The sequence below is a fragment of the Meleagris gallopavo genome, chromosome 8 (assembly GCF_000146605.3).
Source record: "Meleagris gallopavo isolate NT-WF06-2002-E0010 breed Aviagen turkey brand Nicholas breeding stock chromosome 8, Turkey_5.1, whole genome shotgun sequence".
Classification (NCBI taxonomy): Eukaryota; Metazoa; Chordata; class Aves; order Galliformes; family Phasianidae; genus Meleagris; species Meleagris gallopavo.
The window spans coordinates 18,421,361-18,438,470 of NC_015018.2; the positions used below are offsets into that span (position 1 = coordinate 18,421,361).

The 17,110-nt window shown below is 44.6% G+C and overlaps 1 protein-coding gene across 1 annotated transcript in view; it reads right to left on the reverse strand.

Moving 5' to 3' along the window:
- Positions 1 to 369: 369 nt before the first annotated feature.
- CXCL12 (C-X-C motif chemokine ligand 12) overlaps positions 370 to 17,110 on the reverse strand; it is a 17,026-nt gene continuing 285 nt past the window's right edge. Inside the window, exons 2-5 of the mRNA XM_010714485.3 lie at positions 13,588 to 13,705; positions 9,842 to 9,928; positions 6,219 to 6,316; positions 370 to 4,310 (exon numbers count right to left, since the gene is read on the reverse strand). Of these exons, the coding sequence (XP_010712787.1) occupies positions 4,279 to 4,310; positions 6,219 to 6,316; positions 9,842 to 9,928; positions 13,588 to 13,705 (335 nt within the window). The 3' untranslated portion in view covers positions 370 to 4,278. The remainder of the gene's footprint in view (positions 4,311 to 6,218; positions 6,317 to 9,841; positions 9,929 to 13,587; positions 13,706 to 17,110) is intronic.

Here is a 17,110-nt window from a genome sequence, read left to right on the forward strand (position 1 = left end):
TGGGAATTTCTCACTGGCCATCTGCATGCACGATTACCTGCTCAGTTTTTCACAACCACTTACTAAATCACTGCTGGATTTGCAAAGAGATCATCAGTCATCTGAGCTTCCCTTTTCTTTTTTTGCATGTCTTCTGCCTTGCGTCAATTTGGCTAAGTAGTATTTATTGAATATGAAGGTCAGGAAGGCTCAAGCACTGTTTCACTGTCATAGCTATTTAATTATCTACAGCCTTTGCTGCACACAGAGCTGTATGAGGGGCTGGGAATCACTCTTATTGTTGCAGGGGAAGAGCTGAGGTCTGAACAGCTTTCTGATGGGAAATGTTCAGCAGCTCATGTCTGAGGACAAACCATGGGAAGCAAGTAATTGTTTCGTTAAGATAGGCATTTTTATTAAGAAAATTATAAGTGCATACACATTTACTGGAGAAATTACAACAGTATAAAAGTGTTTATTTTCAAAATAATCTATGAAAGGAGTAATTTCAAATGCATAATATAACTCCTCCATAAAAGCTGCCTTACAGGAATGCAAATACAAAACTCTTTTCACATTATTTGGGAGGATTTATTTTTCCTTAATAAAAAGTACAGTATTCACCACATTCTGACTACACTGATCTCTTACAGAGTGGAAGACGGGGGAAGGTTCATGCAGCCTTTTCATCACCACAAACATATTCTTCTCTGTGGCCACCAGAATTCTGGGGCTTTGAGCAACGTGGTCTATAGGCAGGGAGGTGTCCCTGCCTATAGCAGGGTGGTTGAAACTAGATGATCTTAAAGGTCCCTTTCAACCTAAACCATTCTACAATTCTATGAATTTCATGTTTGCAAGCAAGACTCATCTTGGTGGGAAGTTGGCAAATAAAAATATAAGATTTTAGGTAATGAGGTCTCAGATGCCCTTCATTACTATACATCACACAAACAAAACAAACTTCCAGAGAAAAGACAACTCTGGATTCTAAGGAAGGGAAAATATCAACAGAAACTTCTGTAGGAACTGCATTTTCAACAAAAAGTGTCTATTTTAATTGGAACATAGCCTTCATTGCAAAAGACCAATGAACAGTCACCTTTGCTCAAACACACCATTAAAAACATATCAAAAAGTCATCCTTCATACTTTCTCAGGCAGAATATGATATTCATACATACAAGTGTAAAGCTAGTATAAATTAAAAAAAATGGCACAGCAATAAATACCATCTATTCTCTTTCCAAAACAAACAAACAAACAAACAAGAAAACACCTTAGGATTTGACAGCTGCATTTTGAAAATACCACATGTGACAAGACCATTCCACACTTATGGAAGCATCTTTTTTGGCACTAGTTCAGTTTTAACCCTTTTCCTCCTTTCCTTCACGTGTGGTCCCTACATCACTCCCATCTCCCAGTTTGGTCCCTGATTCAATCTTTGGTCAACAGTTAAAGGCAGAAAGGGAAATCTAGTGCTCTCCCTGAGTGGGCTTCTGTTAGTGCAGCTTCTTGGCCTGCTAAGTGTGCGCAGGAGGAATAGAGTATGATTCACAGGGTAGCAAGGAAGCTTGATGCAGCCCAGTGATTGATGTCCCTTGTGTGAAGGGCAGAGCTGCTCTTCCTTATGCAATGATTTTCTTGCAAATAACGCCAGGAGAAAAGCAAAGCTTCCCGCTCAAGTTTGACATTAGGACTAAAACAAGACAAAGCTTTGATCAGGTTCTCATGTAAGGAGAAGTGGGAAGTCCCTTTCCTCCCTACTCACATAATTCTCCCAGGAATGCCTTTTCTGTAGCACAGACTGCTCCTGCAATGCCCACAAGTTTGCTCCTATAGGAAAAAGTCATCAAGTGACCCCAATTTTCTACATTTTTGCCAAGGTGTTCCACTGCTCATCTCAGTGTTTTTGCCAGGCTCTGTGTTTGCCCAGGCTCTGATGTGTGAACTGGGACTGCAGCAGAGTGCTCCAAAGTTGTCCAGCCACATCTAGTCACTGGAAAGCCAACATTTCTTCTAGAAACAAAACCTTCATGACCCCTATCTTCATCAACAAGGGATGCTGTTGAATCAAAACGAAGAGGATTGTTTACCTCTGGTCTGATTCCAAAGGAAATAGATCAGGCATTAAGCTGCCCTTAGCTAGGAAGAACATGTTAAGACTGTATCTTCATGGGGAAGAAGGACAAGCTTCATGTCTGTGTAAGAACAAAGATTCTTCCACACTTTCCTCAAAATCATACTTAGCTTTGACAACCCAAGCGTCAGCCTCCCGGAAAACCCCTTGTTACTGGAGATGCATGTGCAGGGAGAGGAGGTAGACCCTAGGATATACAGCACAGTCCAGGGAGGATACAGAAAACTTATTTTCTTATATAAGTTCTTCCTGTCTTTACCTTGACAACAGGGTTCTGAACCTATTCACATTGAAATCAACAGCCCAATTCTCATAAAGTACAGTGGTACCAGACCTTCCAAAACAGAGACAAAGTATACTCAAAGCATCAGCTTGGTGATGGCATCAATAGAAGGAATGTCAAAAACACACACACACATTTTAGGCACAGCAGTTGGTTTCTACTTCAAAATAGTTTCATTTAAAGTAAATGAGGTGATGTAGTCCCCGGCCAAAGCACTCTCTGTTATAACACATTTTTGCAGAGAGGAAAGGACTTACAAGATTTTTACCTGAATCCACATGGCAATAAGGTAACCCCAGCTAGCTAAAATGCCTTTTTGGCCTTAAAGCTGCCTGCCATGGAAAGGCATGCTTACCAAAATGGTCCTTTCAGTGTTCCTGACACAGGCTGCAGATAAGAAGGAAGATTCCTTTTGAAGCAACCAGCTCCAAAAAAAACCAAACATACAATGTTATGACATTTTTGTTTACAATAGACACACAGATACATGTAAACACAAGTATTGTGCTGCACTAATGTGCTTCCCCCCCGGATCTCCATGTGCGGCATAACATAATTATCATAGTATTTTAGGCATTTTTTCCATACACTATTTAGCAAAGATACTTGTTTACACAGGTGAGAACCAGGAGAAGGAAGATTCTGGCTGAGTGAAGGAATTGGTGCAAGAAGTATCCTCAGGTGTGTTTTGCAAAGGATATTCCAGAGGCTGAGCCATTCACCAGCAAACTGAACTGGCGAACAGTGAGTGTTGGCCTTCATCTCCACACTCAAGAAGCGCACAAACTGGGCAAAATTTCCTCACTTGCCCCAGTCATCTGTTTTCTCCAAAGACATGGCCAGACGTCCTCTTTTGGATCTACCCAGAACAATCAAAGATGCTGCTGCCCTCAGATAGGTGTGACTGTTCAGTAACAGAGGGTACAGCACTTAGTGAAGGGATACATTAATGCTCTTCCTCCTGCTTCACCGCAAGGCCAGTCCAGAGAGCTGAAGTCACCTTCTGCAGATGGGTGGGAACAGACACCTGGTGCGTGACAGCACCTCTGACTCCTCCAGCGATTTGCAACATGATTACGCTGCTAGATCTTTAATAATCCATTCCTTTTTGTGCTAAAATTTGTCATCAGAGACAGGAACATAGGAAATGCCAAGTGACATCAGATCAGAGTTGTAACTTCTAACACACTCTTGGCTCCTAACACTTGGCTTCTACAAACTACTGGCACTTTACAGTGCCACATGAGCATTGTCTCAGTAGCTTATAGCTGTCACCAAGATCTCTAATCTAAGAGAATGGCTTTAGCCCTGAAGCCCTGAACTTAATCCCTCAGCCAAAATACATGTAGTCACTGCCCATGATAAAGTTGGTTGCTTTCACTGATGTCTGATGCTTTTTAGCCTTCCTGTGTTCTTGGCCTTAATGACTTTTGGGGCAAGGAACTCTTCTTTTACTTACATAACATCATTGCACTATACAGTTCATGTCCTTCTAGGTTTAAATCTCCAGGAGACTTGCATGAACCAAAAGAAAGTTAAATAAAGCAGGGCCTCTACATAGCAAAGGAATAAAATATTATATAATAACATAAGGTTAGTTTAAATTCATATCTGCCCTCAGTGCTAAGTAATCAACCAACCTGTATAAAAACATTTTTCTCAAAATCAAATACTTACTACATAAAAATAGCACTGTGAAAGCAAGCCAATTTGTGCAAAAAACAAAAACAAAAGACAAAAAAATAAAAAAACAACACCTTTGAAAATGCATGAAGCGTTGCTTTTGTGCTGTATGATAACAATGAAATGTATTCCTTCCCTAATACTGGTTATCTGCTTTCTGGGTCCTACAGTAAGAAATCCTGTAGACGGCTTACAATGCTTGCCTCTTACATCTTGAACCTCCTGTTGATGAAGAACAGAGTGAAACACTATTAAGGTTTATTCACTTGCAAAAGTTTTGACATTAGGCCTAGTCAAACAGCAAATCTGCATCTGGACTAACACAAAGGCATTTATTTTCCAGTCCCTCTAATCAGTATGTGCCAAACAGTTTGGGGGGAAATTCTCCACAAGGAGCTACTGGTGGCTGGCAGGGCAAGCCCAGCACTGGGAATCATTTTGGGCAGATTGTGCTCATCATAGTTAGTAAGGTGTTCAGAGCTCACACAGGAGGAAGGCTGGCTAGAAAGCTCGTTCTGGACTTGAAAGCCAGAGCAAATAATTATCAGCGAGCAAAGAGACTCAGCAAAAAAATAGCAGGGAAAGGAGGGATTAATCATACGTGAGCAGCCCCTATAGCGGAGCAAGTGACACTACAAATGCCTCCACTCCTTCCCCCAACCCACAGCTCTGCTGAGAACCTGCACTGCATCCCTTGTGCTCCACAGGGGCCTGCAGGAGTGCCAGGTATCTGTGTGAAGGAAGGGACAAAGAAGGCAGCCCACTCTCTGCTCTTGTTGGTATTCAGCTCCCGTAATGGGGAGGATGGAGAGCAGAGGCCCCAGGCGTGCTGTTCAGCTCTGAAACCATCTCCATGACCTCCATGCTCTGTGACCTCAGAGCTGTGAGTGGGTGGGCAGCACGCCACACCGTATGGTGACCACCTGCCAGTGAAGGGGGTCCCAGGGATGGAGAGCAGCCATAGGCTGCATGGGAGTTGTGTGAGGTGTATATGCAGAGGTAGGAAACATAGGGCAGGAGGCAAAGGAATTGAATCTCACCCAAAACTGGGTGATATCCAAGATTCTTGGGTACCAGTAGTACCCAAGAAGAGCATTGGGTTAGGCATCACAGTACAGTGCAAATGTGCCATGGGTATGGGCAGGGTTCAGTCAAAACAAGGAACCAGGCAGTGCTGCCAGCCTCCAGGTTTTATCTGATCCTTATTCCTGCTCCAGACTGATCAACCTTTTATAATCTAGAAGAGGTCACTAAGGCTGAGCTACATGTGTCAGAGGGTAAACATCAGGGATTCAAAAAACCCTGATGCCTCAGCCCGTTTCATCTAGCCAGCAGACTCAGGAGCCTTTCCTATGCCTGCTGGGCAAATAAGACTGTGTGACCAGAGCCAGAGATGGATGTGACTACTCTTGGTGAATGTAGCCTCAGAAAATTCATCCAGGCATAAAAAGGGTAACTAAACCATGAGTAAAATTTTCCTGGTTGAAGATATCCTTTCCAGTATCCCATACCAGTAACACCACCTCTTATTGCAGAAAGGCAGGACACATCATTCTGATGGGCCAAAACTAGGGACATCCAGAGAGTTGGCATATGTAATACCAAGCTCTGGAACTTAAAATTTCCCTTAGAAGAAGACTTATCCCATCACCAATGCAGTATTTCAGGCCTTGTGCTGAATTTGTCATTGAAAAACACCAGTGACAAATTCACAGCTGTTACTTATAGCTTAACTCTACCAGTTTGGTATTGGAGGAATAAGACCAGCTAAAATGAATTTTGCATTGACATTAAGACATGACCACTTTGAGAGTGAAATAATTTGGCCAAACCTCCACCATGGTGTAATAAAACTGATATCCCAACAGCCACTACAGATTTACAGTGGGGTTCAAAAGCTCTGTCCCATTTACCCCTCATCTCTGTTGTGGCTGAATTTTTCTAGTGCTTTATGAATTTAATCTGTATAGTACCCCTTTGCAGGGAGAGTACAGTTGTTATCTGCAACAAACAGCAGAGAAAAATAAGAGGCCCGAGCAGGTTGTTTGTCCAGTGTCACACAGGATGGACTGTGTAAGAGCAGGGACTTGAACCTGGGGGTATCCCAGCTCAGAAACTAATGCCTCCTACCATTCTTTCTCCCTGGAGACTTTAGTGGTGTTGCACGGGAAGGGCAGAGTGGGCCCCGTTTCTTCTGTTGCTTTTTTTTATGAGTGCGATGACGTGGTCTAAATTAAAAGAAAAATACAAAGAGACTGCCATAAATTATCCACATACAAAGGCCTTATACACATTTATCCTACGGCCCCTCCACATTCTGGTAGGGTGTGAATGAAGATAGTATCCCCCCTCACATTCCCACTCCCCCTATCCACGGGGTACCTGCTGAGGTAGAATGGAAGTGAAGGGGACTGGATTTCTGGCTTCCCACACACCATTCCCACTGACATCCACATTAAACAGTGGCTTTTCTCTATGTGATTTATAGGCATTCAGTGCCTTAAAGTTAAGCTGTGAAGACATTTCCCTACATTGTCCCCACTGTGCAGGGCAGACACCCTGCACACGCACCATGGAGTACCAGCAGTCTGATGGTTTGGTGTCTTGTACTCAAGCTGATACTTACAAATCAGACCAGGAACTAGGAAGAGCTGCCACACCTGGATTTACAAGTGGTTTGCTGGAAGGCAGCAGAAGAGCTCAGCTCCCATCACAACCAGTCACTAGAATTTGTGAGTTTCCTTTCTCCCAGAGGGATGGGGAAAGACTTTTCCTATTTGACTTCATTATCTTCTCCAGATCCTTCAGCACTCATCTGTGAGAGCATCTGTGCCAGCAGTAACAGCTGAGCTTAATGCACTCCAACATCTTGGGCTGAGGGGAGGTTTTGTGCTGGGACTATGTCAACGTGACAGTTTAGGAGCCAGCATTGTTCTCTGGTTTCTTTATTTTGGGCTCTGTTAACTCTGCAAGAGCCTGATTTTGCAAATCCTTGCAAAGGGAGAAGGGAAAGGCAGTCAAGGAGGGTCTGTAAATGAGGACTGGGATTGTCTAGAAGTGATAAAGGATTTGTTAGCTATTTCAAGAAAGGACTGATTTGCCCCATGTCTATAAAATGGATGAGTGTTGAATGATGTTGGCCACAGCAGTTGCACAATGATTTTTAAAGCCATTTAAGGAATTTGAATTCCTGACAGCTTGAATGCATTTTACTGATGTCTCATAAGTGTGTATATTACATGGAGATGTGATGAATAAAAAGCAATAACAAAGGCTAAGCAGGATTAATGAGCAAAATAATTCCCTACTAAAAATCATCTCTGCTCTCACAGTGACCTGAATTAGACTGCTATGCTCTATGAACTTGTTCTTGCCTTTAGTTGCAGATTATAACACAGAAGATATTCTTGTAGTGAAACACTGGTATTGATTAAGATGTCTTGACAGTTTGGATTTTACTTAATCAATTACAAGAGCCCTTTCTACAAAATGTATTAATTTTATTCCAGAAAAATAAATTCCCATGTACAATTGGGTTTTCATAACATGAAACAATTAGCCATTTTATTGCTAGTGCATATAGGGTAATGTCACATTTCATACAATTTCAGTACAAGTGAAAAAATATAATATATGGCTGATTGAAACTGATAGCTACATTAACATTTATAGATCTATATAGATTCATTTTACAAGCTGTTAGTAGTTCAGAAGGATATCGGTGTTTTAAACTACCAACACTCATATGGCTCCAATTCAAATATATGAATCGCTTGATGTGCTATAAATATATTCCAAATACATTTCATTGAAGAAGTCAAAGCTGTGCACTAAAATATATCAAAAACATGCCTTGTGAAAACACTATAGACAGAGTCCTGACTGTCTATGGAGAGTGAAAATGCCACTGGTGCTAACATTAATAGTTGGAAAATGAAATTAATGCCATGATGACCAGGATTAGGTGATGGAGATATATGTTTCTGTCATCTTATTTAATGAACTGGGACCGAATTCTCTTCTGTTACTCAATGTGAAGCAGGATGAAACCCACAGAAATTAGCAGAGTTTCTTCTGGATAGCAGCTAAGTAAGTGAAACCCAGAATCTAGTTGAACAGGTGCAGGCTCACTGGTTTCAGTAGAGCTGGCCCCAGATCTTCAGCAGTGGAAATGAGAGCAGAAGGTGCTCCAACCAAATTGTTTCCCTCAGGCAGGCAGGCAGGCAAGATGTGAGCTTATCATCACATCTAGCCAACCCTGCGAATTTCTTAGTGCCTCCTAAGTTTCACATCTTATGAACAGCAGAAAGGGCTTCACTGGGGCTGGCAGAAAACAGAAACTTAGGCAAGGGCTTGAGGATTTTCCCAGGTTGGGAAGAATAGCCGAAGCCCCTGTGATAGTCAGCATGAGCCACATCCTGCTCTTGGCTTCAGCTGTGCCTAAACCCAAAGCCATCCTGGCAGCATTAACTTGGATTACCTCTGCAGAGAATTTGCCCAAGGACGAAAGGGCTGAATGAATGCTGGCAGCAAAGAAGGCATTGAGCATCAGATGAGATGGGGAGAGCTGGCAGGGCTGGAATCACAGTCTGTGTTAGCTGATTTCCCTCTCTCCACTCGTCAACTCTTGGCCCTATCATGGTCCCAGAAACACCAGATGGAAAAATTACATTACTTCTGGTACCACTTTCCCCCCTGCGTACTATAAAACCACAGAGGAACAAGCATTTTTTTTTCCTTGAGACAGCAGAGGGCATTCAGCTACCTGTATGGCCTCAAACCTGCTCTGAGGCCACACCCATCCCCATCTTTCTCCAAGGATCCATTGCTTTTTGCCAGTGACTTGATTCCAACCCTGCCTTTACCTGCAGAGGCAGCGGCAACAAGGTTCAGCATGGTTATGGCATGGTTACGGAGGAGTGGCAATGTGGTAGCGGTGGTGGGAGGGACTCTGAGTGCACAGGTGGGCTTGCTGGCCAAAATGCTGCTGCAAGACCAACCACAGCCCGGGTCTCAGGCCCATCACTTGTCTCATCTTCCACTCCAACAAAGCTGGAATCCACCCCTGCATCTCAGCACAGAAATATTCTCTGTGCTGCTCTTGCTCATTGTAAAATATGACTGAGATAGGCTGGGTCCTCCTCAGGATAGATATGACCAGCCACTTGCAAGGGGAATAAAAATGAATTAAAAGAGTCAGGATTTGCCAAGCATGGCTGGTTTTTCCTGGCCTTGTGGGAGAGCCTTATTCATGGCAGAACATCTTGCCTTGGCTGATGTTATTAGCACTCTGCACTGGCCAGTGGAGAAAAAATTTTTACTGCCAAGACACGCTTAGCCTCATCCGCCTGTGCAAGCAGACCCCCAGTGTGACATGGAGAAGGGGCTCCAAAGAAACTGTAACAATATAGATTCTGAAGTAATTGTACTTTTGTTTGGAGAAGAGGGATTGTAAAGGAAGCATTTTTTCCTTGGGAGAACGGCTGTTTATAAAAGAGGATGGGTTGGGGACCTCAGCACAGATACTTCAGGACAGATTTTGCCTCAAATCCTGGCAAAATTCTTGGTTTAACATTTAGGATATGCTAGAAGCTGTTGTTTTAATACAGACTAGGCCAACTCCAAACCCATCTTCAAAACAATATGTGATTTCACAAATACTTTGTCCACATGGTTAAAGCCAGCCCTTAACGTTCTACCCTTGAATAACTCAGGATGTGTTAGCTTTTAAGTCCATTTGTCTCTTGCCTTACTTGTTTAAAGCTTTTTCCAGATATTCCTGGATCCACTTTAGCTTGGGATCAATGCACACTTGCTTGCTGTTGCTCTTGAGCCTTGCACTGTCAAAGGAGAGAAGTCAGAGTGAGTTCCATACGTGACACCCCTCAGCCCGCACACACCCATACACCTTACTCCACTCATAGGTTTGCAACTGCATTACAGTTAAGCTGTTGTCCTTAGGCATCACTGCTGCTCTGGGTTACCCTATGAAGAGGCTGGGATACCCCTGTGATCTTCCAGATACCTCCATAAATATCTCTGACTTTGGAGCACCAGTACAGTTCGCCTCCTTTGTGCTGATTCCTGTGGTCTGTGCTGGGAAGCATGCAGGGGGGAGGGGAGAGATGCAGAACATGAATCTAATTGCTATCTGGACAGCTACAAACAGAGGGCTGGGAACAGCTAAATTTAATTCAAAATAACAGCGTGGTAAATACAGGTCACTTCTGCACAAAATTAATTAAGAACAGCTTTCAGACTCAACCCAAAATTGAATTTTTGCATGCTTTGGAAACTGATACCAAGCCATAACTCTTGGATGTCCTGAAAAGGTCTGCTCACTCCTTCACTTTTTGTTTTATTCAAGACTGAACCAGCAGGTTGTAGGCAGGAAGATAATTGGAAGTACCAAAGCGCCAGAGGCAAATTTCTCCTTGTACATTCAGTCAGCACTAGAAACAAAAGCAGAAACTTCCTGAGGGGTTTCTCCTGAATGTCTGAGCTGCACTTTCCAAGCCACGCTGTTAGCTAATTTGAATCTGCTAAGAAGCTGCAGAGAAAGAGACAAATTTTGGAAACCTGTCTGAAGCCAATTCCCTGTGGCAGCCAGGAGGATTTGGGTTACCTGCACATGAGCAGTACAAACAGCTCCTCACCCCTATCCACAGGCGTGACCCCCAGCATCTCAGAAGAGTGTTTCAGTTATCCCAAAGCATCTTTGCCCCGCTGCTCAGAAGCCTCCCCTCAAACAGCCTTGCCACACAAGAGTGCCAAGAACAGCAATTTCAGCGAAATGCCCATAGGAGCGAGTTCAGTACTTGCTTAAGCCTTTTGTTGGATGAAAGCCAAAATATTCCCTACTTCATAAAATGAAGCCTGCGGAATATAAAAATGTGGAGTAAGAAGTAACAGGTCAAAAAGTCTTCTCGTCTGAAGTTATGCAACAACACAGTTGTAACATAAACACATTGAAGATCCAGCCTTGCAAGCCCTGTGCCAATAAAGTGATGAATGGGCCTAATTCATATTTCCCATAAAGCAGTGCCAAGCTGGAGAACTTCCAGTGAAGTGATACCTACAGTGCAAATGTATTTGCTGATGTTAGCAGTGCCTGGGAACTATTAAGCTGGCTGTAGGAGCACAGAACCAAAAACACACGTAACCCCACAGCATGCAGAGGGAGAGATGAAGACCAAGGATGAAGACATTGTTTTTTGTAGGCATCTGTTTCAGCCTCCCCTCCCCTTGTACAGTTGCAGTGGGGACCTAGGTTTCTGTAGGGAATGTTCTTCCAGCAGATGTTCTGGTGTCTGCTTAGGAGGCAATTAACTAAAATCAATGCTAAACATGCCTATTTTCTTCTGCTGAAAAGCAGGGGAATTAGGATTGGCTTTGTAGAAGTAGACATTCACAAAGCAGATTTCTGGATTTGGAAAGCTGACTCCCTGTGGATCTGAAGACAAAGCTCTTAGGCTTTTTCTTCAGGTACGATTCCCCTCAACATAAAGGGAAATGTACTGGAGCAAAAAAGCACAAGCCCCTTCATTAAAACCACATGAATTCAGTTACATTCTCTGTTCTTGAAAATAGTTTTGAAGTCACTCACACCTTCACTATATAACAGATTTATTTGCTGAGTTCAGAGTAAAGTTGAATTGAGAAACCATCTCAACCAGCAATAAGAGAAATCAGTTTTGATTGTCAACTCCTCTTCTAATGAAGACCTAAGCTCGAGCTTTTGGGACCATTTGGAGGTAAGTTTCTGGTGTAAGTACTTAGTTAAATAAAAGAAAGATGGTGACCTACAGGTCCATGTGTTGTGTGTGCCACTGAATCTCATTGCAAACAAACTCAGACCAGATATGGGGCAAGAACACGTATTCTCAGTGGTTCTCTATTTCAAGCTTTTAACACTGTCTAATGACTATGATCCCAGAGATAAGTAAGAGAGAAAAGCACACTGTATCCAAGCTTAAATGTCTGTTATCTTCTTGAAACTACTCTCAAAAATTTAAAATCCTCTACAAAGCCTCAGAATTAGGATCCTCATAGCATCTGTTGAGAGTCCCAGAACACAAATCTGTATGCTATTTTCCTTTTGGATGCTTGCCTCCAGAATTGTTTATAGGTACAGATCAGAGTCACAGCTGGTTTTGCCATTTTTCTGAAACAAAATTATTTCTCAAGTAGGTTTACATTTTTTCTCATTGTCCTCCACCAAATCCTAAGGCAGGAGCACAAATTAAAAAATGTGGATGATCCATCCAGAGTGGCTTAAAACAGAAAAAATATCATATGAATAAAAGATTGTACATCCCTGAGAAATATCATGAAACTTCATCAGTTTTTTCAATGCAGAAATGTTCTGGATGACAAAGAATGGATTTTTACAGCAATTAAATTGCAACTGGAAGAGCTCAACATGGATCCACACAGGACCAGCAATGGGAGCCCATGTAGTCACACAGACCCTCTCAGACAGGTCAGAAGAAGCTGATGAAGGTAAGGCTCCTTACACCAGAAAGATCATAGAATCATAGAATGGTCTGGGCTGAAAAGGACCACAATGATAGTCTAGTTTCAACCCCCCTGCCATGGGCAGGATCACCAACTACAAGACCAGGCTGCCCAGAGCCACATCCAGCCTCGTCTTGAATGCATTCAGGGATGGGGCATCCACAACCTCCTTGGGCAACCTGTTCCAGTGCGTCACCACCCTTTGAATGAAAAACTTCCTCCTAATATCTAATCTAAAGCTCCCCTGTCTCAGTTTAAAACCATTTCTCCTTGTCCTAAGATGAATGCTCATTTTTGTCATACTGGAAGAGGGAGTCGTCCATGAAAAAGCCAACCCAAAAGACCTTCTTAAATCCCACCCTCCAAAAAAACCAAACCCCCCCCAAAAAAACCAAACAACCCACTGCAAAAATAATGATCCCACTTTTCCTGAAAATTGGTGTTTCCTTCTCAGCAAAGATTAAGTGGTTATTTTCCATTGGGAACACAGCATTTCTATCCTGCTATGATCTATGACTTAGTGGAGTCAGACACTGCCTAGTAAGGGTGCCCTTAGGTCAAGCCAGCACATGTTTAGGGGCTGTACATCTGGGGAAGGTTACAGAAAATCTAGAAATTCTTTTTGCCTGTGGAAATACAAATTATTGGAAGAGTCAGGTCTCAGTAAATTTTTTATCTCGAGATGTGAAGGCAATGGGCAAACTGTCCGATGTTCCTTGCCCACATGCCCATGATAGAAGCAGGACACAGGACCACATGGATCAGAGGTGGAAACTTCCACTAGAAACATGTGGGCTCCTGTGTGAGGGGTAAAACATGGTCCGGCCATATCTGATACAAGGAAAGAAGAGGTGAACTGGAAATCAGGGCATGTGAAACAGCCCTAAGTGCAGCAATGGAGAATGCTAGCCAGCTTACAGAGCAGGAACCAACTATGTGGTGCTCCCTTTTGACACCCAGCTGGAAAGAGTAAGAGACTTACACAATCTGAAGTGAGCAGTTGGGGGTGGAGAGGATTTTGAGGTGTTTAATGTTGGCCCTCGCCACGTTGCTCTCGAAGAATCGACAGGGGCATCGGTATGTCAGGCTGACGGGCTTCTCTGTGGGACACGGAGAGAAAGGACACGTTACTCCCTCTGCTCCCGAATGCACAGAGCAGGGCTGCAAAGACCTCCGAACGCGCAGGTGGAAAAAAAAAAAAAGAGAGAAAAGCCGTGGCTCTATGGGAGCATTTACCCCCAGCTCCCAGCGCAGTCCTTTCACCCCAGACTCCGGCCCTTTAATCCTGGCGCGTGGGATTTGGGAAAGACAAAAGAAGAGGGAGAGAAAATGGAGATAAGAAAAGGAGAGATTAGAATAAGGAGCTCTGCATTGTGCGGGGATGCTCCTGGTAATTAGACAAGATAAAGGCCGAAAGAGGGGGCACTTGTCCTCCGTGTTGTTCTCGCCAAACGACTCTGACCCGAGGCCAAATTAGAAGGTAGCCAGAAGAAAGCGATGAATTCCAAAGGGCTCCGATCAAACTGGCTGGGCTCAGGTGCAGCTTTCAGCGGGGACTTAGCGGCTGCAGAAAAGCCCCGAGTGGTTCCGCCTTTCCCAGGGCCCAGAGCCTGACCTTTCTCCACCGCAGCCCAACTGCTGCCAGAGACATTCGCACATGGATGCGGCTGCAACCGGGAATGCGAGATTGCAGTGGGTTTGCAGGAGAGAATTGGAATACCGTAGACCCCCTCCAGCCTGTGTCAAAGGAATGGAGCTCAAGGAGACAGCTCTCAACGGTGTGCACCCATACAGGGATCAGGAGCCACCAGGCTGTGTGAGTGCCTTAATACTAGCACCACAAGGACAGAATTAAGTTTACTCCCTAGGTTAGAAGTCAGCAGTATATATGCACACAGAATGGAGAAAAGCTGCCTGGCTCTTGCACAGCATTTGATGCAGTCCTACTAGATGGTTTCTCCGTGGAAGAACTTAATTACCGGCAACCAAGCGCATAGAAATTCGGTCTTTTCTCGGTGTGGAAAGTTCAAAGCCCCATACACAATAAAACACAAGCACACTACGCTATCTGGAAGTCAAGACCGAGCTGCCTAAAATTCTAAGTGATATCCCATTGGAGCAGTTTTCAGCCTCTGTGAAGAGCCAAACTGATAGAGGAGGACATAAGCCATCAGCTCTGGCTCATGCTGTTGGTCAGAGCTGTAGTGATAGGGCTTCAGATCCCACAGGGCAATCTGCCCCTCCAGTTTAGACACATGGAGCACTCGACATCTGAGCCCTGCTTTAAGGCTTAAAGGCAGAAGTGAAAATAAAGAGTGGGAAGGGCTGAGAATCCCTAAGCTGCCGAAGGTGAGAAAAAACACAGCTCTTCTAAGTGCAGCTGATGGGCACGCACATTGCACATTTGCCAGTGCCTGACCCTAGCATGCATAACCACAGACAACAGGGTGAAATTGCCCTGTCCTCAGGAGGGAAAAGCCTTTTTTTCTGAGCACCTTTTTTTCTGAGTCAGGATCAGGACAAACACAAAGAATTTCATCCGTGGAGCTCCTACAGATTCACACCTGAGTCTAGACTAGAAGTTCATATATTTGGAGTATATTTTCTATCAGTTTCATGGCAATCCATCAGTCTAATATGAGTCAATAAACGGGAGGAGAAGCTCCCGTCTGTCATGCATAGATGGAAGGAGAGCTTCAGAGTGAGCCCCCGAATGTGAGCTGTGCTGAATGGTGCTAGCAATGGAGAAAGGCATGAGGATCTGTGCCTGATAGTTACATATCAGCACGTTTGTATAGGAAAGGGAGGCTGACATTGCATGCAGCCATACAGCAGCTCAGCACAGCTGCACAAGTACCTCTGCAAACTAGTGCTAACAAAGTGAGTGTAAGCTTCACCTCAAACAACATGTGAGAGACAAACTGTTCAGACCTATGATGGAGAATGCAATCCTGTCCTCTGTGAGAGTCAGAGAGGGACTTTCAATCCCACTCACTTGAAATCAGAAGGAGAGAAATTCTGACTAACTGGTCAGTAAGTCACAGTACGGCAGCACGGACACTGAGGCTGCTCACAGCACCATTCCCAGTGAGCTGACACCTCCTGTCCAGCGCTCCGGCTCTGAGACCAGCCAGGCTCCTGTTAGGACACCCAGTGCATGTGGCATCCCACAACATGAGGACCCTGTTGTCTTGAAGCAGGAGGCTGGAAGGACAGCCAGGTTCCTACCTTGAGGCTGACACATATCTTACTTATCGCCTTTCAAAATTTGAATCCAATAGTTCCACGCATAGTAGAGCTGATTGAGCTAGTTGTTCTCTGAAATTGCACTGCAGGAACAAAAACTCTGGGGGTCTTCTATGTGTAACAGACACTGAACACAAGCTTAGGCTGCCCTCCTGTATGGCCTATTAATGGTACTGTTACACAAAGATACCAGTTTGCATGGAACTAACTCTGTAGGAAGCTTTTGAGAACTTTGGCATGTTTGGTTGAAATAGTCAGAAGTTACAGCAGAGCCAGACCCTATCCAGCCATCTCACTGCCATCCCATCAGCCTCATTTCTTCACACACAAAGAAAACAGCCCTTTGGACTAGACTAGAAGAATTTCTAGATTGTCTTCCAACTGAAAGTTCTGCTAGCTCTGAACAGCCACCTCTGTGGACAAATGCTTGCTAGTGACAACACGCTCACAGAAATCTCCTATAGAGCAGATGCTGTAGATCTCCCCTACAGGAGTGTTGCTGTGGGCACTTCGATAGCAGCATCGTTTTACTGCTGCTCACCCAGCAGTTCTTATTACTAGAACAGCTCCATATCCCTGGGGAGTAAGGCTGCGGTAGGCAGAAACGACTTCACCAGGGTGGCTGAGAAGTGTTGAGAGTTCACCTGCCCTGTAGGACAAGGCAGCCCTGCAACTCTGCAGCAGGGCTGGGAGCACCACAGGACATACGAAAACTCTCTGCAAGTTCACGGTCTCTCCCCTTCCCTAGCTCTTCTCTGGCAGCTTTAAGCCGTTTCCCCGCTCCAGCAGCCACCCCACGATTTCATCTCATCGTGCCACAAAGCCCCGCAGAGGTGCGGCGCCGGCTCGAGACCGAGCTTCGCCTTCGGCATCGCGTTATTAAGATCATCAGGAGCAATTAACTCGCGCCGGTTACACAAAGGGGCATCTTTCCCTGCCCCGGCAAGGGAACACCCAAGTTTCGGTCCCCGAATGGGAAAGGCGTTACCGAGCCGGCGGCTCTCGATGAGGGGACAAAAGGTGGCAGCTTGCAGCCGGGCAGGAAGAAGCTGCCGCGGCTGGGTCCGGGCAGCACGCGTGGACGGGCAGCGCTGTGCCACTGTCCCACCGACAAACGTCGCCGCCGGCCTGGGATACCCCGGGTAGCCCCTGCCCGAAACCTTTGGAGCTGGGAGTCCTGCCCCACTTCGGCTCCGATCGAGGCAAGATACAGCCACGAAAGAGAAAGCGAGCAGCCGCCTGTTTCTCATTTCTGTGAC